Source organism: Phalangium opilio, unplaced genomic scaffold (assembly GCF_054372755.1).
Source record: "Phalangium opilio isolate 3A_F unplaced genomic scaffold, DU_Popi_V2 ptg000209l_1, whole genome shotgun sequence".
Classification (NCBI taxonomy): Eukaryota; Metazoa; Arthropoda; class Arachnida; order Opiliones; family Phalangiidae; genus Phalangium; species Phalangium opilio.
In genome coordinates, this window is record NW_028324217.1 from 7,424,810 (window position 1) to 7,451,396 (window position 26,587).

Consider the following 26,587-nt stretch of genomic DNA (forward strand, 5'->3'; position numbering starts at 1 on the left):
ACCCATACGCTTGCCCTCCGCCGACTGTGTATATAGTGTACAGCTTCTTACTTTAATTTTTATTTAGTTTTCATTTAGTGTTAATTTTTTTTTATTTTTTTACTTTATTCCCTGGCCTAGTCCATTTACCTCCGAGGTTCGTTCGGTTCTAAGAGGTGGGGTGTGTAGCAAAATATTTTACTACATTTATTATTAAGCCTAAATTATATTGATTTTTACCTCAAGTTATTTACTTCACCCTAGTTTAAATATAGTTCGTTACTATGAGTTTTCAATAGGCCTCGTGATAAACATGTTTTTCACTCCACACTCAATATAATAGAATAGAAAGTTGACTATAGCCTTCCCTTTTCGTATTTATTTTCAAAACCACAAAAACTGCCATACCTAGGGTCATAGGAATTATTTACGGGTATTGTTATTTTGCATGCTATAAAAATATACCTCTAGAAAGTACGCTTTGCCAGTACGATGCCAGTAGAGATAAAAATTAGACACGGTAACAAGTGCACGTGCAAAACCCTTTACAATATTATCGAAAGGTCACAAGTGCACGTGCATCGCAAGAGAGAGAGAAACAAACCCTTTACAATATCATAGAAAGGTCACGAGTGCGGGTCGTGACCTAGCAAACACTCAGAGAGAGGATGTCAACCCGAAAATGATAGAAAGAGGAAAGGGATAAACAAGCGCCTCTTGTGGACTGGTTGATGATTGGCCAATAAGATCATCCGGAGATCCTAGAAGCCCAAGTACCGACCAGATACCATATTATAAAAAAAAGCGAGATGAAGCGGCTAACAACAGTCACTCTTAAAATTGGACTTGAACTCTTAAGTTCTTAATCGCTCGCTCCGGCCGGACACGACTACCTGACAATGCCGAGTTCCTGAACTTAACCCTAAAAGCCGAGCGCTGGTCGCCAACCTTAATCCGGGTTCCCGAAGGTTCCTTGCCGTCTGACCATGGTCCAACTGCCGTCACCAACTGCGAGCCGAATACCACAGTTTCTAAACATCGAGAACTAGCCGAGATGCCGCAACTACTCGCCACTCAACACCAGCAGATCGCCTCTCTCTCTAACACGAAACAGTGATGAGTACTCATTAATTTAATTACCGTTAAAGACAATAACAGAACAATGATAGTAGTTAATAATAGTATAAATAATAGTAGATAAAACTGGCATCGTTAGCTTAGGGTTGCATGATATTTTGGGGGGTTGTGTCGCGCCAAGTTTATCATTTTTGTCGCGTATACACGTAATCATTATGTCGCGTATATTATATATTGTTAATTTTAAGTTAAGGTATTAGTCCACTAGTTAGGGACTAATTAAAACCAAAACCTATGCGCATAGAAACCCCGGCCAATAGAACGCCGAAATAGTAAATAGTAGCACAATAATAGTTAATTCCTTGTTTTAAATAAATATGACTCACTAAGGTATGGCAAATTACGTTTCCGACTTAATTATTACAACCTAGGGTTAAATTTAAAGCCCAACTTAATAATAGTAGTAGAATGTTAACGGGGAATAAGCGTATAGTAGAAAATTACCGTTACAGCATGTTTTGATATACTTCTTTAAAAGAATAGTACCCTATAAATCTATCATTATATTTCGGATTGAATACTCTTTCCAATGAAATACAAATAAGAAAACCTTTGAAATATACATAGGCCTATTCTATATAAAACGACACAGTTCAAGGCAGTGCACAGTTATGACGTTGCGTTGTTTTTACGAATACGCACGGGGCTCCCTCTATTTAGCCAACACCAGCCGCGAGCTAAAATATAACTAAGAAAACCTTTAAAATATATATCCTATATTTTGAGAAATATCTACTAACAAACAGGTAGTTTAAATGTCTATGAAAAAACGACACAGTTATGACGTCGCGTTGTTGTTACGAATACGCACGATGCTCCCTCTATTTAGCCAAAACAAGCCGCGAGTTAAATCTTTTCCATCAAAACACGGTACGGTTATGACGTCATAACATAGTCAACCATCCTATCAAGAAGCGATATCTAGTTTATTAGGGAGAAGGTATTAATTCGCCACATTTCTAGCTTTATCTCCAGTCCAAACGTAGGTACGGAGTTAATCCCCGCCTCTAAATTACAACCAGCCAACATCTCATTGGTTCTTCAAAACGCACGTCAACGCGACGCGAATAACGAAAATTAGGTATTTTCCGACTGAGGAGAGGCGATATAGCCCGACCTCCTTTTACGTCCCCCTTGTATTTTGAAAGGAGGGACTGGGACCTTCTCCCTAGTAAACTAGATATCGCTTCTTGATCCTATTTAATTCCGAAATATTTTGAAATTCATAATATCCAACTGAGTTCAATTTCCACTTTTTCAAGTATTTTAAACTATCAAAACCTTATAGTAGTCTAAATTGAACTCTTACATCCATTAAAATTTTATTGCATAAACATTTTATTCCTTCTAATCGGTAATAGAAATTGTGAACCAAACAAATTATGTTTTAATGAACCAGTTAAGATTTTTCACCATTAATAACTCAGGCCAATAGACAAGATCAAAGAAAGTTCACTAGTAGCATAATTTTATAAGCTATGTTCCATAAGTATGTCACTACCTATACAAGTTCATAATGCTAGAGACTTAGAGCTCGAGCTAGTTCGAGAACGACAAGCGAGACTTGACTACATTCGGTTTGGCAGTCCATCTTCCTATTTTGTCTATGCTAAGCCTTTGACAGCGCCTCACCAGTCGTCGCTTTAGTAGAATCTATGACCTACTTCACTTCATGACAAGCTCTCAATAACCAGTGACAAACTTATGGAACATATCTTATGAACTTATGCTGGGAGCCGATGACCAAATGAGATAGAAGTTCTTATATCTCTATATTCTTGGTTATTATAAATGATGAAAAGTTAAACAATATTCCCTTGGACCAGATATATCTCCATTAAATTTCAACTGATCATAAAGAGAGCGGGAATTAAATCCATTTACGCTGATAATTAAAAGCGTCTCATAAGACTGAGCAAAAAACCTATAAGGCGAGGTTCCTTCCAAATTGAAAACATCAAAACGGCTTTATGACCTTATCATTTCTCCCCAGATGAAACCAATTTTCCTTTTTCCAGAGCAGTTAACTAATATTAGAGGCAAGAAAAATCCCCCATTTTTATATCGGCTCGTGGCGGCACCTACATAGCCACAGATGGCACCTAATAAAAATTGATGATATGGTCGTCCAGTCTTTTCATACCACGCGCGTTACAGCAGCCAGCCAAGGCCTAAACTAGTCTAGAGCAAGTCAGAGCCCCGGGGGTTTTATTAAAACTAGCGTTGTTTCTCGGCCAAAACCTCCGGGTTATCAGTGAAAGTCCCTGAGCGGATTTAGCTCCGCAGTGAGTTATTACCTGCCAAATGCTAATTAACTAAAACGGCTTCCGACCTCCAATTCCATCCCTTGGTTGGTTCAGTTCGGTAGATCTCGTTTCCTTTTCCCCATGCATATCTTCGGGCACTACCGAACCTAGTTCCCGCGCTTCGTGTTAATTTCCTTTGGGATTATGTTTATGCCTCGTTTGCTCCTAATTAAATTTTTTAATATGGAAAATAATTACGCTTTCCGGGTGTTTTCCACGCTTTTTCTAGTTTCTCGCAATTTAATACTACTTTTAAGTCTCATTACTGGGTATAAAAAGATAATTAAGCATTTTAAAACGGAGTTTCACTGTCTTTATAGATTGCTTATGTCCAGTACCAAATGTGGATGAGAGGGAAAGTGACAATGGCCATAGAGCCTGTGTTAAAAAACGCGGACATCAAAGTTTCGCCAATAACTATTTAGTCTACTAGTGACTGATGGACTTGCAAACTTGCGACTGAAAGTAGTTCAGACATTTATGCTCCTTGGTTTAACCATATCCCACTCGATCACGTGCATCACGACGCAAGCTGCTCGCGCTATAGCTAAATTACAGAGATTTGTTTTAAACGTATCTAGTTTTATGTGCTCTTCTATTGCATCGATAACCTTACTTAAATCCTTATTATACCTTCAAATACCTTTTAAAACATTACCAGCTACTCTGTCCTGACTACAAACACAAATCGAGGAAGTTCTAGCATACACAATAGCAGACGACGGTAACCGTGTAAGCGCGAATTAACACAAGACCTATTTTCAGGCTGGGAAATAAGGATATTTTTTAAACTAGTCCTTTGGACCAGTGACCCCCTAGTGTCTGAAATCATTTACTGGTCTCCGGACTGGTCCCAGCCTTTGCTCTCCAATAGATTTGCAATTAATAAACTGGTCCCGAGGACCAGTAACCCCCACTTCTTGAATTAAAAAACTAGTCCAAGCAATTAATAAACTGGTTTTGGACCAGAGGAAGTGTGCTATTTCCCAGCCTGCCTATTTTAGGGGAATGAACAGGCCCAGTTCCTGTAGTAGTCGTTGTGTCACATTATCGCCTTTGGTAGTATAAAATTTTTCGTTCGACATTGAAGGGAGAGGATTGTGGTAAGGTGATGATATTTTATTGTAAGGTTGAGCGTTGCATTTAATTGTGCTAGTAAGGTTAAAAATTGCATTTAATTGTGCTAGTAAGGAATAAGAATTGCATTTTATAGACCATTCCATTAAATATTTGACGAGAAACCAATGCGCAGGGGAAGGGCCGCCATATTAGGAGAGTTCCCTCGCGCCAGATGGAGCTCGCGTTCGTTAAACGTGGGAGGCTAGTCCACCCACACTGCCGCTTGTGGTGCTTCTTGGCGTGATGGAATCATGGAACTAGCCTAATATAGCGGCACGGCCCCTGTGCTGTTTTGCTTTTCCTATGCTAATAAGGTTACGAATTGTGAATATTGAGAGAGGATTGCTTTATTGCCTTAATTTAAATAGGAGGTGTCCTACTACCTTTAAAATTACTGACACCCGTCGACAAAAGGATGGCCAGAAATCAAGACTATTTTTATATGCAAAAACAGTACATACTTGCCCTATATTCGGAGTAGTAGAAGTTTTTTTAAATAAAACTAAAGGGGTCACTGGACTGGACATAATAATAATAAATTTTTCCGAAGTTTTGATAGCTAGACTATGAAGATGCGACTTATTTTTGTACACTCCAAAGGACATTGCCCTATAAATTTTCCAGTCAAAGCCTGGGGAAGGGTCACTGGACACATATCCTATAAGACATTTTTCTTATTTCCGGCTCTGAGCGCGATCAGCCTGCAATCGTGAATCGTGACTCGCGTGATCCAGGAGGCTATGGTTCCACCAAATGCACCAAAGCTGGCTAGGAAATAAGATAGGTTTACAGGTCAAAAACCAGTTTATTAATAGCTTGGACCACTTTTTTTTATTCAAAACGTGAGGGTCACTGGTCAAAATGACTATTTTATTAATTCCTACTTTTATTAAAAATTGATATGGGGACCTCTTTAATTATTTTCATTTTAACATAAATTTCGACTCCAGGAGTCCAGTTGTGTATACCACTCTAAGCCGAGAGAGATTTTTTTTAGAAGAGAGAACGACCACAAGTCCTGGGACCAGTAGAAAAATAAATAGGGGAAGGGTCACTGGTCCCGGGACCAGTTTCATATTTAAGACATCAGGGGTCACTGATCCGGAGGACTAGTTCAGAAATAAACCTTATTTCCAAGCCTGCGTGACCAAAGTGACCAAACAAAGCCGTCTTCAGTCGTCTGCTTCAAAAAAGCGGTAAAACGTGTCATGTCGCTGAATATTGTCTTTTAAAAATCACGTCGTTTAATGTAATTAGTAAAGTATTCATCGAGTGTTCGAAATTGGCTACTTGCAAAGGTTTTTATAATTTCTTTTTTCCTTAATTTACTTTTCTGCCGAAACGACATTATAGATGTTTATTTTGTGCTAGAAAACGACGTTTGGGTGGAAATAGAGTTATTTCTCAAATTCTCATCGGTTTGTAGAAGGAACCTAGAGGGCTTGTTTTGGGAGACATGTGGGGTGGCATTTCCTTTAATTTGGCATTAACTTAAATATTTTAGTTGGTGAAATCGTTTAATTAGTGTTACTTCATCCACTAACGTTTTACTCTGACTGTTTTTTCCAAATATTTTAAATCATTGCTTGAAGCTCTGAAGCTAGGCAAATTAAAGATAATTGTCAGTAATCACAATTAACTATGGGTACCATCATGATGCCTTTTAGCAATATATCTATCTATCTTCTTGCAAAATGCGTGGAGTTGTATTTCATTTTCGAAATCCCCCCTTTTTTTTTAATGTTTTATTTTGCTCAGGCTGCATGCATTCGTGTGTTTAATTTTGCTCAGGCTGCATGCATTCGTGTGTTTAATTTTGCTCAGGCTGCATGCATTCGTGTGTTTAATTTTGCAATGACTGCATTAATGCACCTTTTTTGGTTTGGCATGGAAGAAATTCCCAATAACATTATTTCTTATTTAGGTTTTATGCTTTTAGGTAAGTCGCATTTAAACAAAAGCGAGAATTCCTGATTGCGGATTCTTATCGAAAAAATTTGTCTACATTATTACTCGCTATTGGAAATTTTGAAGATTCGATACATCAAGTATTTACACATAGGGAATACGCCCATTTATTAAAAGCCGTATTGAACAATTCAAAATGGAGCTTGCCAAGCTGCCTATGATTTCGCTACAACGCCAAGCCCTGACTAAATTCGCCTCGTTAGTATGGGTTAGAGCGAATAAAAACTCCATTAGAAATAATTGCTTCAATCGCGAGTCAATGAATGACAGTGCAATTGCCGAATTGGAGCGTTCCAACATACCAACACTTTTTAAAGAAATGACCATGATGATATTGACTGATGTAGGACATGAAATAATTAATTGGCTTTCTGAAATCAAAAACCACGTCACTACAACTATCATGGAACACCAAGTCTCCAATTTGAGTTGGACAGTTGAAGGCTCATTAAATCGACCCAAGATGGCCAGGCTACTACTAGAGAATCAAACTGACCTCGATTGGTCATTCAGTTTTAAAATGGCGTCCGAATACTGTTTGGAGGATAAAGTTAGAGAACTGTGGCCACGCATCAGAGAAGAAATGAAGTTAAACGATATCGAGGAAGATGAAAATATGATGGCACAGAAGTTAAACGATATCGATGCGGATGAAAATTTGATGGTACAATACTGGATTTATAAACTAGAAGGGCTTTGGCTGGACCCACCGGATAGTTCCTTTTTAGACCCTTTGTTAGATGGAACTTCAATTGATGTCGAATTTTTCATCAGGGTTGCTTATTGTTATGATTTTAGAAAATCAACAGTAAAATTTCTGTTTAATAATTTAACTGAAGTTGAAAAAATTGAGGCCTTGGATATTCTTTTTAAACCATTGAATCATGACAGACACGACTTTCTCCAATTTTCAGAAGTATTAGGTCCGGGATATTTATTGAGTCAATTAAATTACACGCAAATGTGTGGATTAGTATCCAAATATGAACTACCTGAACAGTTATTGATGAACATATCATACTTGGCGTGGCCAAATACACATATTCTAGAGGCACTGGACCATTGCATTGACAAAATGGAAGGCGCCATTGAAGCTACAAACGGCAATGATTTGGTAGAGCTTGCTGATGGAGAGTTCGAGTTTGTCACACGCTACAACTATAGTATTTTGTTCAGATATTGTTGGACCAGATTCCCAAGAGAAAAATTAAATAAAGCTATCGATTCAATGTTCTTTGATGAAATCATTTGTGAATTGGCTGACAATAAAGACGCTGTGTCCATTAAGATGGTAATTGATAGTATTGACCCCGAGAGTTATGCCAAGAATTTGTTATCTCATGATCATCTTCCCATTATCGAAACGTTGGCTGCATACGATACAGATCTGTTGAAATATTACCTCGCTCGTACCGTTGTCAGTGAGAACTTGGCCAAAAACCTCCTTAAGAAATTGAAGGACTCTCAATACTTACAACCTATTAAGGAAACCACTACTGGTATTTTAATTCAGTTTTTTCCTGAGTTGGATCCCAATTGCTCAGATTAACACATGTTTACTTGTTGATTTTTCTTTCGTTCAAATTAGTGCATTTGTTTTCAAGTTGTCGTTGAATTTTATGCCGGGAAATGTTTTTCTTAAAAAAACTGCGCATTTTTAAATAAGTAATTTAGAATTGCGCGCAGTTGTAGTTACATCCTTACATACATATTGTTTATTGTTTAGTAATTACACTGTGTCAAGGGAAAATTACTCTCAATTTTCAAGGGGTGTTTAAACGAACACATGTTTGTAGTTTTGATTGGACAAACAAAATTTTCAACTAATTTCATGTTCAACAATGTTTTTCTAAATTTACGCAATTTTAAATAAGTCCCTTAAAATTGCTATTGTACTTGTTACATTTTTTCAATAAATTTCTTTTGTACTTTTTAATGGAGACATAAATAAAATATGGTAATCTTTGAAAGTTTTTGCGTTTTGAATTTTAATTTCGTGAAATCGAAACGCTGACACTGATAATGCAACTATCTTTATACAAGTCGCTACATCGTATGATGTATATCTATGATGTGGTTATTAGTCCAACCTTGTAGTAATACAAGTGCCACAGTGTCACCTTTGACAGTATAAAATTTTTCGTTCGCCATTGATGAGAGAGGATTGTGATAAGGTGGTGATGCGTTTTCGTTTGTTTGCGTTTTAAAAGGAAGAAAATTTTAATTGTAAGGTTGAGCATTGCGTTTAAATTTGCAAGTAAGGCTAAAAATTGCATTTAATTGTGCTAGTAAGGTTGATAATAGGGACTTGGCAGTACTACGTCATGCAACGTCAGGCTACCTTCCACTAGTGCTAAAATACATACCAGGAGGAGGGGCTTATATAGCTTTCATTCTGTTAAAAAAACATACCATAATGGCGATGGGGGCGGAGTTAAGCCCAAATTGCCAAGTCCCTATTGCATTTAATTGTGATAGAAAGTTTAAGAATTACATTTAATTGTGCTAGTAAGGTAGAAAATTCCATTAAATATTTGACGAGAAAAAAACGCGCAGGGGAAGGGCCGCCATATTAGGAGAGTTCCCTCGCTCCAGATGGAGCTCGCGTTCGTTAAACGCAGGAGGCTAGTCCACCCACACTGCCGCTTGTGGTGCTTCTTGGCGTGATGGAATCATGGAACTAGCCTAATATAGCGGCAAGGCCCTTGTGCTGTTTTGCTTTTCCTATGGCATTTCTGGAATGGTCTATTGTGCTAATAAGGTAACGAATTTTGAATATTGAGAGAGGATTGCTTTATTGACTTAATTTAAATAGGAGGTGTCCTACTACCCTTAAAATTACTGACACCCGTCGACAAAAGGATGGCCAGAAATCAAGACTATTTTTATATGCAAAAACAAGTACATACTTGCCCGACACTCCGAGTAGTAGAAGTTTTTTTAAAAAAAACTTCTAAAGGGGTCACTGGACTGGACATAATAATAATAAATTTTTCCGAAGTTTTGATAGCTAGACTATGAAGATGCGACTTATTTTTGTACACTCCAAAGGACATTGTCCTATAAATTTTCCAGTCAAAGCCTGGGGAAAGGGTCACTGGACACATATCCTATAAGACATTTTTCTTATTTCCGGCTCTGAGCGCGATCCGCCTGCAATCGTGAATCGTGACTCGCGTGATCCAGGAGGCTATGGTTCCACCAAATGCACCAAACTCAGCTACGCCAATAAAATGGTCAACTACGGCGAAACTCTGATGACTCGCGACTTTTGGCTATTTTCATACTTTTCCTCTCATCCACTTTTGCCAGTACTAATTGTACCAGAGCCCCATGACGTTGCTTTTTTGTCGAAGCATAGCCTCCTGGATCGCGCGAATCGCGTGATGGTTAAAGTCAATAAGCCAAGTAGAAATATTATTTTCAGTCTTGTAGGCTGTAGCAACAATTTACAGAATACGCTGTGGATCTACATCACGGATTTTACGTTTTAACCATATCAGGCAGATGACAATATGGCCCCGCCTTTTGAAAAAGACCGACCAGAAAACGGAGAGCTTATCATTACAAAATCAGCTATTTGAATAATTAAAAACTTAATTATTCTACAAAAGAAGGAAATGAATCTCATTGAATAACCGCCCCATTCCTAAAAAAAACGTTAATTAGCGCTGTTTGAGTGAAATTAAAAAAATATCTATTCAAAGATGCAAAGGCTGGGGGTAAATGCAAATTATTCATTTCGAATCTCGAAAAGATTCGCTGCAAATTCCATTTAATTTTTCATAATGTTGGCCGTGGTCAATGTCCTCAAGCGCGTGATCGAGTGGGCTTTCTTTTTGTTGTCTGCTATTTCAAATACATCGTTCATTGAGTTGAGAAAATACCACTAGAGTGGCCTTTGCGTTAACCTGCCTATTGGGGGGGGGGAGCGCGGGACACTTTTAAAACAACGGGACGGACGGACAGCCACCAAGTTTATCAAACGATGGTGTCGCCATCTAGAAAACGAACTTGAATTTCGCCCATTTACATGTATTCTTGAAATTCGTCAAATTTCCCGCCTTTTGTTTTAGTTCCCTTTTTTGCACCGGGATGGCGCTACAAGCGCGTGATAGAGTTCATTTGGTCTATATCCATGCGGATGAAAGGCCACTCTAGTGGTAATTTTCTCAACTCAATGACATCGTTAGTCTTAATTGTATTGCTGGTTGTTTTGATGTTGATCCTTTACGAGCGACGCCGATTGATTTCATTGCAGGTAAAATAAACAAAAATATCTATTCAAAAATTTAAAGGCTGGGGGTAACTGCAAATTATTTCTACTCGCGAAAAGATTCTCTGAAAATGACATTTAATGTTTCATAAAGTTGGCCGTAGTCTATGTCCAGCACTGTATCTCAAGCGCGTGATCGAGTGGGCCTTCTTTTTGTTGTCTGCTATTTCAGATACATCGTTTCGTTTGTCTTAATTGCATTGCATTCACCTTTTTGATGTTGATCCTTTCCGAGCGACGCCGATTGATTTCATTGCAGGTAAACTAAAATTTCCAATTAAATCCTTAAATTTAGCATGCTAATTTCTGACAAAGGGCGTTTAGGAACGTCAATAATGAGATATTGTTAACATCTTAGACTATTCAAACTTTAATAAGTCGAAAGTTTCCTCCAATAAACAATAGCGTTAAAATTCCTAGTCTAGACAATCGACAAAATTTTACGAAGCCAAGGCTAAAGTTTAAGGCAAATGAATTCTTGTTCAAGGCAAATATTTCCCAAATTCGAAAGCGTATTGATTGTGATTCAAACGTTTACGTACGACGCTAGAGCTTATCTCTTTAAATGCTTTATTGATAGCGAATACCTCAATATAGGGTGGGAAGTAAGGGGTCAAAGGGTTTACGTATAATCGCTTTTATTGGACCGGGCTCTTCATTGGAACTCGTATGAGACCCGTCGTAATGGATTTGTTTTGAATCCATAGTAGCTAAGCCTTAGCAAGGTATTGTCATTGTTTGAGATAATCGGGGCTACGATTCTGATGTATACTACCTGTATTAGCATAAACGGATTGCATAAATAGTGTTGATAAACGCTTTGAAGCTGTTTTGATAGGGGATTGTTAGGGTTAAAACGTTATTGTAATGGTTTTAGGCCAAGGCCTATGTTGGTAGCCAGACTTGTTACTCGACAGTACTTCTTGAATTAACACCCTGATAATTTAGCAAAGGCTTAAATTTGTCCATGCGTTATTGTAACAATTTAGCATGCCGGGATGGGAATATTGTATGTAAATGTAGGGATTTCACAGAGACTGCGGTGTTGTATGTATCAGGGAGTAAGGAAGTCTCTCCTCCCTGTATGTATCTAGTTAGTGTATAGTGTATTGCTAAACTCATAACCTACAAGTCACGTGGGAAGCAGAGTTAAATTAGAATTAAATTTGTATTAAACTCTATATAAAATTACATTATATTTCCAATTTTCAAAAGGTAACTTTCATAGGGAACCATAAGCAATTAACCATGATTAGGGCTGTGCGAATAGTGGTTTTTCAAACCGAATCGAATACGAATCGAATAGTAAATCTCCTATTCGAAATCCGAATCGAGTACTCGTTCAAACGAATATTACTCGTTTTTCAAAAATTCTGGTTCGAGTACTCGTTTTTTTTTCGATAAATCGGTTTTACCAGACGAATATTCGTTTCAAAGCGATTAATCGTTTCTTAAATACACGTAGCAGTCTAAAAATATTGTAGTTCCACATAGAATGGAATTTTTCCTAAGACCGAGTAATTGGTGAGAGAAAAACAAAACATCGCGAATTGCGTAATCGCAATGAAATTACATAAACGAAACAGCTTCATATATGTCATGTGACCACAGTCCCTCCCATTTCCAATCGAATTCTCGTTTTCTATTCGAATTTAGCCCATTGGAAGCGATTACTCGGTTTAACGAGCTGTATTCGTATGTAAATCGGTTATTCGAATTTCTTTTCGAATAATCGTTTCTAAATTCGAATACTCGTTTTTCTCCAAATGGCAAATTCGATTCGTCGAATCGAATAATCGATTCGAATTAAACGAATACTATTCGAAAATTCGAGTATTCGCACAGCCCTAAATCATGGTCCATGATAAAAGCCATGGCCGACTTAGATTACCGGTGGTAGAAGGCCTGCCAGCTTTACCCGAGCCCCATGTTATAAAACGACTAGCAAAATCACCCCTAGTTCCTATAGTCGTTTTATAACATGGGGCTCGGGTAAAGCTGGCAGGCCTTCTACCACCGGTAATCTAAGTTGGCCATGTAAAAGCACACGCTGTCATCGGAAAGCGTCACGTGGTGTTCGTTGATCAAAAATGAGAGTTAGGCTTAGTGCGTCAGCTTTGAGAATTTGAAAATTAACGGGCTTTTTTTGCTAAGTTTTATTAATGATTTTGGTGTCATTTAAGGTAGGGTAAATCAATTAAAAATGCTTGGTTGCCCACGGCTTTCTCTCTCTCTCTCTTAACAGTTTATCTGCTATTATCAAGTTAAGTTGGTTGTAGCTTAAAGTATCTAACAGTCAATATTTTAGTAATTTGGGTCGTAGAGCCCGTCCTCGATGTCAAAAAGGGTTTGCTCAAACTATCTGAACCTCTGTTGGCAACATAATGAAGAAAATATTCACCACTTAACAGATTTCTCGAGTACTTAATAATATTTTTAAGAGACCTTTAATCAGGGTTCCTGTGAACTTGTAAATGAGGAGAACTCAAAATATTTTGAGAAATAGGGTGAAATCTAAATTATGTTGAGAAAGTGGGTAAAATCTCAAATTATATTGAGAAATTGGGTAAAATCTCAAATTATATTGAGAAATTGGGTAAAATCTCAAATTATATTGAGAAAGTGGGTGAAATCTCAAATTATATTGAGAAAGTGGGTGAAATCTCAAATTATATTGAGAAAGTGGGTGAAATCTCAAATTATATTGAGAAAGTGGGTGAAATCTCAAATTATATTGAGAAAGTGGGTGAAATCTCAAATTATATTGAGAAATTGGCTGAAATCTCAAATTATATTGAGAAATTGGCTGAAATCACAAATTATATTGAGAAATTGGGTAAAATCACAAATTATATTGAGAAATTGGGTAAAATCTCAAATTATATTGAGAAATTGGGTAAAATCTCAAATTATATTGAGAAATTGGGTAAAATCTCAAATTATATTGACAAATTGGGTAAAATCTTTAATTATGTTGAGAAATTGGGTAAAATCTTTAATTATATTGAGAAATTGGGTAAAATCTACAATTATTTTTAGAAATTGGGTAAAATCTACAATTATTTTTAGAAATTGGGTAAAATCTCAAATTTCTTGAAAAATTGGGTAAAATCTCAAATTTCTTGAAAAATTGGGTAAAATCTCAAATTTCTTGAAAAATTGGGTAAAATCTCTAATTATATTGAGAAATTGGGTAAAACCTCTAATTATATTGACAAATTGGGTAAAATCTTTAATTATGTTGAGAAATTGGGTAAAATCTCTAATTATATTGAGAAATTGGGTAAAATCTCAAATTTCTTGAGAAATTGGGTAAAATCTCAAATTTCTTGAAAAATTGGGTAAAATCTCTAATTATATTGAGAAATTGGGTAAAATCTCTAATTATATTGAGAAATTGGGTAAAACCTCTAATTATATTGAGAAATTGGGTAAAATCTTTAATTATGTTGAGAAATTGGGTAAAATCTTTAATTATATTGAGAAATTGGGTAAAATCTCAAATTTCTTGAAAAATTGGGTAAAATCTCTAATTATATTGAGAAATTGGGTAAAACCTCTAATTATATTGAGAAATTGGGTAAAACCTCTAATTATATTGAGAAATTGGGTAAAACCTCTAATTATATTGAGAAATTGGGTAAAATCTTTAATTATGTTGAGAAATTGGGTAAAATCTTTAATTATATTGAGAAATTGGGTAAAATCTATAATTATTTTTAGAAATTGGGTAAAATCTCAAATTTCTTGAAAAATTGGGTAAAATCTCTAATTATATTGAGAAATTGGGTAAAACCTCTAATTATATTGAGAAATTGGGTAAAACCTCTAATTATATTGAGAAATTGGGTAAAACCTCTAATTATATTGAGAAATTGGGTAAAATCTATAATTAATAATTATATTGAGAAATTGAGCGAAATCTTTAATTATCTTGAGAAATTGAGCGAAATCTTTAATTATCTTGAGAAATTGGCTAAAATCTCAATTATTTTTAGAAATTGGGTAAAATCTCTAATTATATTGAGAAATTGGGTAAAATCTCTAATTATATTGAGAAATTGGGTAAAATCTCAAATTTCTTGAGAAATTGGGTAAAATCTCAAATTTCTTGAGAAATTGGGTAAAATTTCAAATTTCTTGAAAAATTGGGTAAAATCTCTAATTATATTGAGAAATTGGGTAAAATCTCTAATTATATTGAGAAATTGGGTAAAATCTCTAATTATATTGAGAAATTGGGTAAAATCTCTAATTATATTGAGAAATTGGGTAAAATCTCTAATTATATTGAGAAATTGGGTAAAATCTCTAATTATATTGAGAAATTGGGTAAAATCTCTAATTATATTGAGAAATTGGGTAAAACCTCTAATTATATTGAGAAATTGGGTAAAACCTCTAATTATATTGAGAAATTGGGTAAAATCTCTAATTATATTGAGAAATTGGGTAAAATCTCTAATTATATTGAGAAATTGGGTAAAACCTCTAATTATATTGAGAAATTGGGTAAAATCTCTAATTAATAATTATATTGAGAAATTGAGCGAAATCTTTAATTAATAATTATATTGAGAAATTGAGCGAAATCTTTAATTAATAATTATATTGAGAAATTGAGCGAAATCTCAAAATATCTCGAGAAATTGGGTAAAATCTCTAATTAATAATTATATTGAGAAATTGAGCGAAATCTTTAATTATCTTGAGAAATTTGCTAAAATCTCAAATTATCTCGAGAAATTGGGCGAAATCTTTAATTATCTTGAGAAATTTGCTAAAATCTCAAATTATCTCGAGAAATTGAGCGAAATCTTTAATTATATTGAGAAATTGAGCGAAATCTTTAATAATTATATTGAGAAATTGAGCGAAATCTTTAATTATCTTGAGAAATTGAGCGAAATCTTTAATAATTATATTGAGAAATTGAGCGAAATCTTTAATTATCTTGAGAAATTGAGCGAAATCTTTAATTATCTTGAGAAATTGAGCGAAATCTTTAATTATCTTGAGAAATTGAGCGAAATCTTTAATTATCTTGAGAAATTGAGCGAAATCTTTAATTATCTTGAGAAATTGAGCGAAATCTTTAATTATCTTGAGAAATTGAGCGAAATCTTTAATTATCTTGAGAAATTGAGCGAAATCTTTAATTATCTTGAGAAATTTGCTAAAATCTCAAATTATCTCGAGAAATTGAGCGAAATCTTTAATTATCTTGAGAAATTTGCTAAAATCTCAAATTATCTCGAGAAATTGAGCGAAATCTTTAATTATCTTGAGAAATTGAGCGAAATCTTTAATTATCTTGAGAAATTGAGCGAAATCTTTAATTATCTTGAGAAATTGAGCGAAATCTTGAATTATCTTGAGAAATTTGCTAAAATCTCAAATTATCTCGAGAAATTGGGTAAAATCTTTAATTATCTTGAAAAATAGGCTAAACTCTCTCATTTTATTGAGAAAGTGGCTAAAATTTAATATTATATCTGAATGTTTAATTAATACAGGGAAATAGGAGTCTTTCTGTCTATTAATATATTAAGTTTTTTGGAAGTCCAGATTATGTTTTTAGATTCAGTGCAAAATTATGCACCTCAAAATCTTTCACACCTTAAAATATCAGATAAATAAAATTGGTTTCAAAATTTGGTATAAACAAACCCTTTTTTATGGAAAGCCGGACCAGCATTTAAAAATTCCCAATTCGGGTATCTACCAGTGAAAACATATCCCTTCCAGAATTTTCTCAATTACCAAAGCCGCTATAATGCATTCGCAGGTTCCTTATTTAAGCAAACTTAAATAAAGTCCTCCTTTCGCATAAAAAAGAACATTTTATTTGAAACTACTGGCAATTATAATTAATCAACGGTTCGGCTTAACTGAGTCTAGCTGGGACTTTTTCTTTGAAACCAATTGGGCGAATAGAGATTCGTTACGTAGCATTGCTTGGTATCTTCTTGCGTTGGGAAGTACGCCTAATTGACCCTTAGTGACCATTCTAAAGGATATGTTGCCATGGTAACCAAAATGAGACTCTAATTGGCTCCCCTGTGAAACCGCACATTTTAATGGACCCCTAGCGGTGGAGCGAGAGATAGACTATTATAATTGCTTCTCATTTCAACTATTATACTGCATTTCTTAGAATTGAGGTGACAATAAGAATTGTTTTGAATGGGGTTGGTTTTATTATGGGTTTATGTAGCATAATGCCTGAATAGAGTTGGAATATTTATTGTATTTTTTCTAATGGAACCCGTTAGTGAGGGTTAAGTTAAAAAAAATATTTGAATAATTGGAGCATGATCGGCTGAAAACCGTGTGCTTGAAAGTAAACAGATTCGGATTGTTTCTCGTGTTCAAATACGAACATATTATAGTTTCTCATGTTAAAGTGTTAACATATATTAGTTGTCCCTTGTATTCAAGTGCGACCAGTTATTGATCGCAGAATCGTGTTCAAATGTGTGAAGATATATTTTTGCCTCGTGATCACATTTGAACAGATGTTTGTTGCCGCCTTGTGTTAAAAATCCAACAGGTAATTAATGACCCACGTGTTCAAAAGTGATTAGGTAATTAGTTATTGGCCCACGTGTTCAAAAGCGATTAGGTAATTAGTTATTGACGCACGTGTTCAAAAGCGATTAGGTAATTAGTTATTGACGCACGTGTTCAAAAGCGATTAGGTAATTAGTTATTGACGCACGTGTTCAAAAGCGATTAGGTAATTAGTTATTGACGCACGTGTTCAAAAGCGATTAGGTAATTAGTTATTGACGCACGTGTTCAAAAGCGATTAGGTAATTAGTTATTGACGCACGTGTTCAAAAGCGATTAGGTAATTAGTTATTGACCCACGTGTTCAAAAGCGATTAGGTAATTAGTTATTGACCCACGTGTTCAAAAGCGATTAGGTAATTAGTTATTGACCCACGTGTTCAAAAGCGATTAGGTAATTAGTTATTGACCCACGTGTTCAAAAGCGATTAGGTAATTAGTTATTGACCCACGTATTCAAAGGCGATTAGGTAATTAGTTATTGACCCACGTGTTCAAAAGCGATTAGGTAATTAGTTATTGACCCACGTGTTCAAAGGCGATTAGATAATTAGTTACAGACTCACGTGTTCAAAATCAAAAGCGATTAGATAATTAGTTACAGACCCACGTGTTCAAAATCAAAAGCGATTAGATAATTAGTTACAGACCCACGTGTTCAAAGGCGATCAGAAAACTACTAATGCAGGGGTTCGTCAGAGATTAGGTAATTTATGTCTCGTGTGTTCAAAAGCGATTATATAATTAATTCGCCATTCCGTTTAAAAGCGAACAGGTCGTCCGAATTTTTGTCCTCCTCATGTTCCAAACGTGAACAGGAAGGTTTTACCTCAGATGAGGACTTTCTAGATCGTTTTTTACTTCGAAGTGTTTTTCTTCGTAGAAATCAAAGTTGTCCCATTTATCCTAAACAAATTCTTTTTAAATTGCAAAAGCCCATTCGCAAATCCCCAATTTATCCTTGGAGCCTGAGTCGTATTTTGTACCACTGTTCTGTTTTGGGAACCGATCCTGGGAATTTAAATTTAAGATTATCCTCCAGTTCGATTTAGTCCAAGGCTCTCTATACTGTCCCTAGAGTACATTTAAACTTTTTATCGAAAAATTCTGCGCATCTAAAGGTGCATTTTCATGCTCGCTAGTAGCGGGCAAAACACACTAAAAATCCGCTGTCGCTACACGCTTGAGTCGTTTTCATGCTCGCGAAAGCGGAAATATTCCGCTGAAAGTTTAAAGCTTAAGCGGATTTTCTCTCTCCGCGCCGATCAAATCGAAACAGATATTTCCCGCTTTAGCTTTTCAAATCCGCTAAAGCTGAACACCACGTGACTTATTTCAGCCATTCAGAGCGATTCTAAAATATAGTTTTTGGCCTCCCCTCACAGACATGGCGCCATCTGGTAACAAATGAGCAAGCGTGAAAATAAAAAACGCGTATAGCGGAAGCGGAAATCCAAATAATCTAGCTGTCAAAAATGCCCGCGAAATTTGAAAGCTTACGCCGGATTTGCCCGCTACTAGCGAGCATGAAAATGCACCTTAAAGCGCCCTTAGTTGGCGTCCGCGAAAAGGCAAAGTTTTGAATTAAATCTTGGTGTACTATATAACATACAGGTATAGACCTAGAAGCAAGAAATCGTACTTATTTTACAAAGGAGGATTTTTTTCTCGAAAAATATGTTTTACACTGACTCAGATAGACTTAAGGCGAGGATTTGTTAGTTCGTTATAAGAATTTTGTAAGTCTGAAAAGTGCTTTATTTCTGCGGTTCCACGAATTCAGTATTTGGACATAATTTGTATCATAATTGCCGGTTTAAGAACCTGTTTTTGAATTTTTACCTCTCCTGGTGACGATGACATCAAGGAGAGGTATTACACTGGACGTGTCTCTGTGTGTGTGTCTGGCACTTCGTTCGCAGTTGGCAAATCGGAGCAAACTTGTTCGCAGAAAGTAAAATTTGGCTTCTACTCCCATCGTTAGGATTAAGAAGTACGCGGCGATCGGATAGGGTTACAAGAAACGTCTAACCTCCCAATGGTAGGGCTTCCACCAAAGGTTCGTGCAATTGCGGGTTTTCTTATTGGTTATTGCAAATCAATCGCTTTATATACCCTAAATTTCCTCAAATTGTTAAAGAGGCATACGGCCGCTTGAATTCAAACGTCAACACTAGCTAGGTTTAAAATGATTTTAGGAATAAAGTTTCTTAAAACGATTTAACTAGAATTGCTAAGACATGCTGCATATCGTGATCGGAATTAAGTTTTCTCAGGGAGATTCTACGAAGGGTAGTTCGTATTTTTCTCTCTGCGCATGGGCGAAATTTCAAACCCACCACTCAGCATTCTCCGGACTTAAATGGGCTATTTCTGCCTCGAATTAGCAGATACATGTTGTCTAGTTGGGAATAAGTTAGTATTCATACACATCCGTGATCTGAGAAACCCTTTGCTCACAGTTCGATACCAACTTTCGTTACTCTTTGTAAAAGGCGCTGTTTCATTGCTCTTATAGTTAAAACGAAGATTTTTAGGGAGTTCGAGTCTTTATACCTATATGCCGAATCTCTTCGGAATTTAGAGTCTAGTGGAGCCCGAATGCATTGCATTGCTCGCTTGTCTTTATTGTTATTACCAACCATTATCTGGGATGAGTAGAGAAAGAGGCCTACCCCCACGCTAAAGTTTTGGTCCCCCCTATAACGGCTTTATTTTTGGGGGTAGCCCCAACCCATTCCCATTCGTTAATCGTGGTGCTGCTGGTGGTAGTGGTAGTGGTGGTTTGAAATCGAACGGAATCTTAGCTCCTTATTTTGAAGGCGCCAATGGTAATTTGTTCTCAGGGTAATTTTGAGTCATTTTATTATTTTGGTTGGGCAAAGACCAAGAAGGAGAGGAGATACGAGCTGAATGCATTTCAAACCGAGAGAGAACTGATTTGAATGTGATTTTCTTTAAATGTAATTTCGTGCATGCATAAAGCACTTATGATTTTAGCGAGGTTTTTACGTATGAAGATTTGGGTTTGGTGTTTTTTTTTTGTTTTTAGAATTATAGGGGGCCATGCATGAATTTGTAGAAGAGTTATTTTATTGTTTTCCCATTTATATTTAACTAGCCAAGGGATTGGAAACCGGGATAGGTTTTCTGTCTATGTAGACACTGAATACTAAATGTATACTTTGGGTTCAACCAAATGGAATATTTATTTTTGTGATGTTGTTTTTCGATTTTTTTTTTTGTTTTTTTTTTGATTTTTTTCGAATTCAATAAAATTATATTTTATTAGGGGTTATTCATAGAAGGGCCTAAAATTTTACGTGGTAGAGCTCTTTACTTCTAGTCTCATCTTACTTTCTTATCTAAGAGAGCTACAGTTTTGGAGTGCGCAAGGATACTAAACCGAATCACATACGCCATAAATAGTTCCCTCATCATTACTCTATTAGCGCTGCTTATTTATTTGCCAAGGCTTTTGGATTTTTGTCACATGTCAAGACAATCAAGGTTTGTGGGTAAATTGCTGAGGATTTAGTAAATACCAAACAGTTATAGAATTCACCCTAGCACGGTGCGATAGTTATATACCCATCTGAAGTTTGATGAGCACTAGAGCAAACAAAAAGGCTTGGCCTGGGAAAAATCATGTTACATAGCAGAGTAAAAAGAGGATACATAGTGTCATCCTTCTACTATTATCCCCTTCTGCTAACACGAATATTTTTCTAGTTATTTTGTAAATCAAAATTAAATTCAAATAATTTTCGTGCCACTTCATTTTTAATTTAAAACTAATTTCTCTCGTCGTCGGTTGTTACTTAACGTGTAATTTGTGTTTTAATCTATTCTTGGTGCGAATGCAGATTTAATACGTCAGTTCTAATTAGCTATTAAATTAGTTATTTCCTATATAAAATTCCATAAACCTTCCAGGACTGAAAAATTTATTTTCAAAAGATTCTTATTCTGAAATTCTTTTATACCTCTGCTACTTACTCCATTTGCCATGCAACCATTTCGTAAAATATTTGCAGAATTCATTATTTTCTCTCGATTCTTTATTAGTACTTTGAATTTGCATTTTAAACAAGGGGTTAGTCTAGTCGATAATTTGAAACGACTTTAATTATATATCAAGACCCCCTTGTCGAATGGAAGCCTAGACCGTAAGTGCAAGTAAAGTATTCGCTTCGAAATTCTGTTCATTCTTCAGTCGAACGTACCATAAGTAACATATCAATAAAAAGAATGACAGTTAGTGAATTATTTTGATGGAGGAATTAAATCTTTCCGAGTAAAATTTAAATTCTGACAAGCGAACGAAATTGCCAAATATTGTTTTATCAGGGTTTAAGGGTTCATACAAGTTTTGGAAAACAAATTTCCCCGAGATTTCCAGGTTTTTCCCCCATATACCTCCCTGAGTTTTCCATGTTTTTCCCGTATATGGAGTATCCTATGGAGCCAATGTTAACGAAGGAGGGGGGAGGTAAATAGGACTATAACATACTAAAAGGACATCCTCGTATCTCTATTAGAACCAGAGTTATGAGCCTCCAAATTGGGTGCATGGAGGGAATGTTTATGAAGATTTTTCTAAATTACTCGGCCCCTGATTGACGCAATTTTCCCTGATTTCCCCGAATTTTGCTAAAAAAATCTAAATTTCCCTGAGTTTTCCCTGAGGTTTTTGTCAACTATTTATTTTACTGATTTTTCCAGGTTTTCCCTGTTTGTATGAACCCTGATAACAACAAAATCGCTGATAAAACTTATTAAAATATTTCCCGTTAGTTTTACATCATTTTTTCAAAGTTTCAAAAGTTGACATGCTAAGCCTAACTGTCATTTTTGAAGAAAACATAGTTATTAGAAGAAAAACAGTAAAGCTTGGTTTTCACCGACCAAATAAATAAAACTCCGCGTAATTTTTCGGAATATTTCGCAAAAGCTCCATTATAGAGACCAAGGCTTACCTTTTATGTTGAAAATGCACTAATAGTAAGTAACCCATCGATTGTGCTTAACTTCATTTTCTTTTTAAAAAGTTCAGTTTTACAATATAAATAACGATTAAGCCAAACTAATTCAACAAATTCTTCGGAACTATATATTTCTTTTAGAAATTTAACTCAACAACACAAACCCAATTTCAATTAAAAAATAGCGCCGGAAAAACCTTTCGCGAGCTGACTAAAACCACGCCTAAAAATAGAATTTAGCGGCAATTTACCCCCTTTAAAAACGGCGCGGCACCTGGATTTTCTCTCTTTTTTGGACCCGTGAAAACCAGCCTTAACCAGTTAGCAGGCTTCACCTCACGTGATGTATAGCACGCGAAGTTTGCCTCTGGAAGAGAAACTGGCAGCACGGGCTTTTATTGGCGGAATAATTCACGTGTGGTGATGTTTGTAGAAAATACAGCCTTTAAAAAAAAAGAGAATTAGGCTTAGCGATAGCGAACCAACTTTTGGTACTTCGAAAATTTATAAAAAAAAAATGAAGAAGGTGACCGGAAGATTTTGAAGGTAAGATTTTACTACCAACCTTCGTTAAGAAATTTTTGTATAAATAATTGAAAGTGTCATACTTATTGCTTTCATGTTACTTATAGTCAAACCAATTATCTTTTCGCAAATTTGCACTCTATAGCCTTAACATTCCCTCTCAACCGACCATTGCTTAAGTTTCCAAAATTAGAACGAAAATGGATTGCATCTAAATGTATGGGTTGCATTTTTAATGGATTTTAAATGTATCCTTTTTTAAAGAACGCTGAGGCCGAGGGGCCAGACACTTATCTTAATCGGCAAACGCACTTTACTTTTGACTGCGTTAAATGGATGTTTAATGCGTTTTGTAGTTGTGGGGGCGTTATCAATCTTGTCTTTTATCAAAGAGGTCTACGGGGCATGCGTGAATTTTGTAGGGTTTTCAATGAATTGATAATGGCGCTGGCATTTTCGTTGTATATATCCGCCATGTCGTGCTACGCTTACTGCCTTTAAGCAGACGACAGACAATCATGTAACATTACCCAATCACTATTGATGCCGTAAGTTCATGAGATATGTTCCATAAGTTTGTCACTGGTTACTGAGAGTTTGTCATGAAATATAGTTTTGACCAGCCCTTACATAACACATTTATATCACTTTAAGATCCTCACAAATTGACAGTGATTTCACATTTAATCCGTAATTGGTGTACATGGAATTTACAGAGTGCTTAGCCCCTCGGCTGCAGCCGATTTATGGTAATTTTGGTTCTTAGCTAATCCTTTCTGCCTTATAAATAGTTTTATTTTATTGAGAAATTTTAGATTTTGAGCAATGGATTTTTAATTTTTTTTTTCTGTTCAAAACGAGATATTTGTTGTAAGCTTTAATTAATTAAGAGATTTTTATTGGGTTTGGTTTGGTTTGGTTTAGTTTAATTTGCATAATTTGTGTTTAGATTAATATAATAGAGAAAACCGTATTTTTCCCGCTTGGGAACTTGTGAGATGGTTAAGGCAGCCCTTGTTTTGAAATGGGTTAAAAACAAAAAATTTCAAAAATCTAATAGTAATTTCACATAGGCATTAGCTAAATTGCCACGATATTACTCTTTTCGCGTTAATTTCTTTAGTTGACTGAAAATTTGCCAAATGAGCCCGATTTTGAGCTAAAATGGTCGCATTCGTTTCTAAAATTTTCACAATATATTTGTTACTTTAAAAATCGGTCACAATTAAGGTTTCGGAGTACATTTTATTATTCTTAAATAAAACGAAGTATTCGTGCTAATTTTAGTTTGATCTCAATAATCAAGTAGAAATGGCAGGTTCTACATTAAACCATAAGTATGTTTCATAACTTTGTCACTAGTTACTGCGAAGTAACGTAGGTAAAACGTCATAGATTCTCGTTAAGCTAAGCCTGGTGGGGCGCTGTCAAAGGCTTAATAATGCAGACTAAATAGAATGATGGACTCTAAAACCGAGTCATGGATTAACTAACTGTGTTTCCCATGTTATGTTATCGCAAACTTCATTCTCCGAATTATTCCTTGATTCCCCTTTTCATTCCACAATTTATTAGACCAAAACGGATGTAGATATAGCGCCATCTCTAGGCAAAATAAATAATTTTTGCAGATTTTAAAGATGGTGGCGCCCAATTTAGGCGGGATTTAAATTTTGACGTCATGTGACACGTGATATTGGGTCCAATTTTCTTATACTTTTCTGTTAGGGATAGCAGCTGCTGCTAGGGGGCGTTTGGAACATGCATACTTTATCTTTTAGGGGAGCGAACAATCCCTATCCATGACCGAGTGTAGTTGAACTAGCTCTCAGTAAATCTCTAGCATTTCGAACTATAGGTAGTATCATACTTATGTAAAATATATTATAAACTTATGATCAAGCCAGGTATAGAAATTGTGGACTTACCCAAGAAGGCTTTGGGCGAAATGATTCCTGTTCTCTTTGCTACTGCTATTGCTATTCCAGTTTCTAGAAAGGGTACGGTGAAATCTACAGCTTTTTGTCGTTCGGAGTTAATTTTGATACTGGTCACTACAATGTCCGCCTTATGGTCCAGGAGTTCGGATATCAGACCGTTCCATGAACCATTCTGTTTTTGAATAGAAATATTATACTCAAGTTCTAACCGTAGTAATTCTTTTGGTCATCATTCACTTACGGCGCTTAGTACACCCCATGTTCCATCTTCTACTCTAGAAAGGTCGTAGCTGAATCGCATATCAGTTGAAAATTTTTGTAGCAAGTCAATACAAAATCCTGAGCAGCATTGAAAGTATTTTGGGTCCCGTGATGCCTCTGTCATATTAACACTGGACAGAAATAATACCATCTTTTTAAGTTTTGGGCATTTTTATCTACGTGTAACTGCAAACGTAGATTTTATTAGAGATCGGCCGATACCGATCCCATATCTGTATCGGTACCGATATTTGACTTTAACCGATATATCGGTATCGGTACCGATATTTGACTTTAACCGATATATCGGTATCGGTACCGATATTTGACTTTAACCGATATATCGGTATCGGTTAAAAATGAACCGATATTTCTACCCGATATTTTTTAAGGAAAAATATCGGTTCATTTTCAACTAATACCGATATATCGTTTATATGGGATCGGTATCGGCCCATCTCTAGAACCTATATTATAGCATCTATTTTCTTATTGATGTCGGTTAATATATCGGTATCGGTTTAATATCGGTTTATTCGAAGGATCGGGTAAAATATTGGTATCGGTACGTATCGGTTTCCCAAGTATCGAATGATATCGGTATCGGTTAAAACTGGTATCGGCCCATCTCTAGATTTTATTAAGGAAGTTTTGTGTTATTTTGTGGCCTGTGGGTTGTGGGGGTTGTTTGTGCGCTTTAAATTAAGTTTTCTTTAACACTATGAGGCAGTGTATTGTGTTATGTTTTTCTAGTTATCCCATAACACAAATAAATATTAATATTTCGAAATTATAATATTTGTTGTTATTATTTTGCAGGTAAAATTTGGACTTCAACATATTGTGAACTTTGCTAGCGTTTCTAATTCAATAGACGTATCACTTAGAAAAGTAAGTGAAAAAAACATTATTTTTCTCTTTGATGCTTACCCTTCAAAATCGGATTCGGGGGCGTATCTACACAAAACTGCCCTCGTTGATTTGCATTCTCCAGTCTCGTTATCTGGTGGAGCCATATTAACGTAAGGTGGCTCCTCCATAAAGGTGACTTTCAAGTTGAACTTTTCAGGGACACCTGGGGGTGGTTTTGGGGAATTTCCGGGCCAAACTATATCCTTGATTTCTAATCCATCCCTGGTCCACGTACCAATCTGTGCAACAAAAACATAACTATGTTAAGTTGTACCAGACATGATCGCCAAAAACATAACGATGGTAACTTGTACATGATCGCCCAAAAACATAACGATGGTAACTTGTACATGATCGCCCAAAAACATAACGATGGTAACTTGTACATGATCGCCCAAAAACATAACGATGGTAACTTGTACATGATCGCCCAAAAACATAACGATGGTAACTTGTACATGATCGCCCAAAAACATAACGATGGTAACTTGTACATGATCGCCCAAAAACATAACGGTGGTAACTTGTACATGATCGCCCAAAAACATAACGATGGTAACTTGTACATGATCGCCCAAAAACATAACGATGGTAACTTGTACATGA

At 35.8% G+C, this 26,587-nt stretch overlaps 3 protein-coding genes across 6 annotated transcripts in view; 2 read left to right on the forward strand and 1 right to left on the reverse strand.

Annotated features, from left to right (window-relative positions):
- The window catches only part of LOC149618785 (glutamate receptor ionotropic, NMDA 2B-like), a 274,821-nt gene that overhangs the window by 65,770 nt on the left and 182,464 nt on the right, over positions 1-26,587 (reverse strand). The window contains exons 6-8 of the mRNA XM_089853956.1: positions 26,000-26,220; positions 25,050-25,200; positions 24,797-24,980 (exon numbers count right to left, since the gene is read on the reverse strand). Of these exons, the coding sequence (XP_089710082.1) occupies positions 24,797-24,980; positions 25,050-25,200; positions 26,000-26,220 (556 nt within the window). The remainder of the gene's footprint in view (positions 1-24,796; positions 24,981-25,049; positions 25,201-25,999; positions 26,221-26,587) is intronic.
- On the forward strand, positions 5,460-8,473 carry LOC149618788 (uncharacterized). Of its 4 annotated transcripts, none has more exons than XM_089854487.1 (2): positions 5,460-5,839; positions 6,576-8,473. In XM_089854487.1, exon 2 carries the CDS (start codon positions 6,646-6,648, stop codon positions 8,056-8,058), a length of 1,413 nt encoding a protein of 470 aa, XP_089710613.1. In that variant the 5' UTR covers positions 5,460-5,839; positions 6,576-6,645; the 3' UTR covers positions 8,059-8,473. The 4 variants fall into 4 exon arrangements, with proteins under 4 accessions (XP_089710613.1, XP_089710612.1, XP_089710610.1 ...); XM_089854486.1 differs by having other exon boundaries at positions 5,461-5,839; positions 6,466-8,473; XM_089854484.1 differs by having other exon boundaries at positions 5,461-5,839; positions 6,481-8,473.
- Positions 10,385-26,587, forward strand: part of LOC149618789 (ATP-binding cassette sub-family C member 1-like) — a 245,074-nt gene continuing 228,871 nt past the window's right edge. The window contains exons 1-2 of the mRNA XM_089853941.1: positions 10,385-10,770; positions 25,889-25,960. Coding sequence (XP_089710067.1) covers positions 10,648-10,770; positions 25,889-25,960 — 195 coding nt within the window. The 5' untranslated portion in view covers positions 10,385-10,647. The remainder of the gene's footprint in view (positions 10,771-25,888; positions 25,961-26,587) is intronic.

Excerpts from the sequence above, each read along its gene's own strand:
- LOC149618788 (XM_089854487.1), top strand. The coding sequence starts at position 6,646 with ATGGAGCTTGCCAAGCTGCCTATGATTTCGCTACAACGCCAAGCCCTG.